Raw genomic sequence first — 1,622 nt, 5'->3', positions numbered from 1 at the left:
ACTTGAAAATTAACTTTATGTTAATTCACTAATCTATTAATTAAGCTGGTATTAGCAAACTAAAGTAGATTTCCTCTGGGTGTATATTTGATTATTCAATTACCAAATACAGAGATTGAACACCATATGGCATTGGATTAGATAAGAACAGCTTTGTTGTATAAAACACACTATTAGAAGTCATATTCACAATTCTCCCAAATCTTTTCTTTAAAAGTAAGGTACTAATAAAGAAAAGTAGCACAAAAGTGTTAGAGGACACAAACACACATATACATACTTACAGGCCTCTAAGATTTTAGGAAATAAAGTGATGGCACAACAGGTTTCATTAAATAAGTAGTTTTACTGTTTTGGTGTTCAATGAACAGTATTGATAATATGTAACAAACACTTTAATGTTATAATAATGTACATCTACAGTCTTTCAAACCTTTATTTATTATTTATTATTGTTATGAACCTCAGTTAGTTTCACCTTGAAAACACTGTAATCTTGCTGACCATATCTTTGAAGGCTATTTTCACTTGCTTGTTCCTTAGGGTATAGATGAAAGGGTTCAACAGAGGGGCAACTGAGGTATTTAAGACAGCCACTCCCTTATTAAAAGTTTCTGCATCCTCAACAGAAGGTTTTATGTACATAAAGATACAACTTCCATAAGAAAGTGAGACCACAATCATGTGAGAGAAACACATAGAAAAGGCTTTTTTTCTTTGTTGAACAGAGGGCATTCTCAGAATTGTCCTGATTATGTACATGTAGGAAAGAATCACTAATACCAAGGTGAAGAGGAGGGTAATTCCACCAGAGATAAACTCTATCATTTCTATGAAATGTGTGTCTGGACGGGACAGATGCAACAACACAGTATAGTCACAGCAATAGTGATTGATGACGTTGGATGCACAGAAAGGCAGCTGGAGAGTCATTATATGTGGCACAATGACAACCAAAAAACCAGAAAACCAGGAACACAGGACAAGTTGAATGCAGAGTCTCCTGCTCATTATAGTTGTATAATGTAGGGGTTTACAAATGGCAACGTAGCGATCATAGGACATGGCAGCTAAAAGATAAAATTCAGTTGCTCCCAGAAGAATGGCAAAAAAGTACTTAGTGAAACAACCAGCAAAGGAGATAGTCTTATCTCCAGTTCCAATATTGACTAGCATTTTGGGGACAAAGACAGAGGTAAAAGATATTTCCAAAACAGAAAAATTCCGGAGGAAGAAATATATAGGAGTCTGGAGTCGATAATCCAGCAGGGTCAGAATGATGATGGTCAAGTTTCCCATGATGCTTAAGACATAAGTTAGCAGCACAAAAAGGAAAAGCACAGCTTGAAGTTCAGCATCATTTGTCAGTCCAAGGAGAATGAATTCTACCACTGATGTCTGGTTTCGCATCACTAACTTCAGACAAATTAAGACAGAAAATAATAATGACATGAAGTGATTAACACATTTTCTTATTTTACTTTATAATTAACAAAGGCCTTGCTTCTTAGGAACATTTTCAATTGCTCTCACCATTTTTTTCATTAATTTATCTTTTCCTTCCTAATCTTCTGTTTTGTTTTTCCTCTAAGTTATTATGAGTACATGTGTATACTATGTAT

At 34.5% G+C, this 1,622-nt stretch overlaps 1 protein-coding gene across 1 annotated transcript; it reads right to left on the bottom strand.

Annotated features, from left to right (window-relative positions):
• Window positions 1-474: 474 nt before the first annotated feature.
• On the bottom strand, window positions 475-1,410 carry LOC123947491 (olfactory receptor 2AP1-like). Its single transcript, XM_046013751.1, has one exon. The coding sequence runs from the start codon at window positions 1,408-1,410 to the stop codon at window positions 475-477; it is 936 nt and encodes a 311-aa protein (XP_045869707.1).
• Window positions 1,411-1,622: the final 212 nt, after the last annotated feature.

The sequence above is a fragment of the Meles meles genome, chromosome 7 (genome assembly GCF_922984935.1).
Source record: "Meles meles chromosome 7, mMelMel3.1 paternal haplotype, whole genome shotgun sequence".
Taxonomy (NCBI): domain Eukaryota; kingdom Metazoa; phylum Chordata; class Mammalia; order Carnivora; family Mustelidae; genus Meles; species Meles meles.
This window is presented reverse-complemented; position numbering and strand designations above follow the sequence as displayed.

Coding starts and splice junctions, on each gene's coding strand:
- LOC123947491 (XM_046013751.1), bottom strand. CDS start 1,410: ATGCGAAACCAGACATCAGTGGTAGAATTCATTCTCCTTGGACTGACA.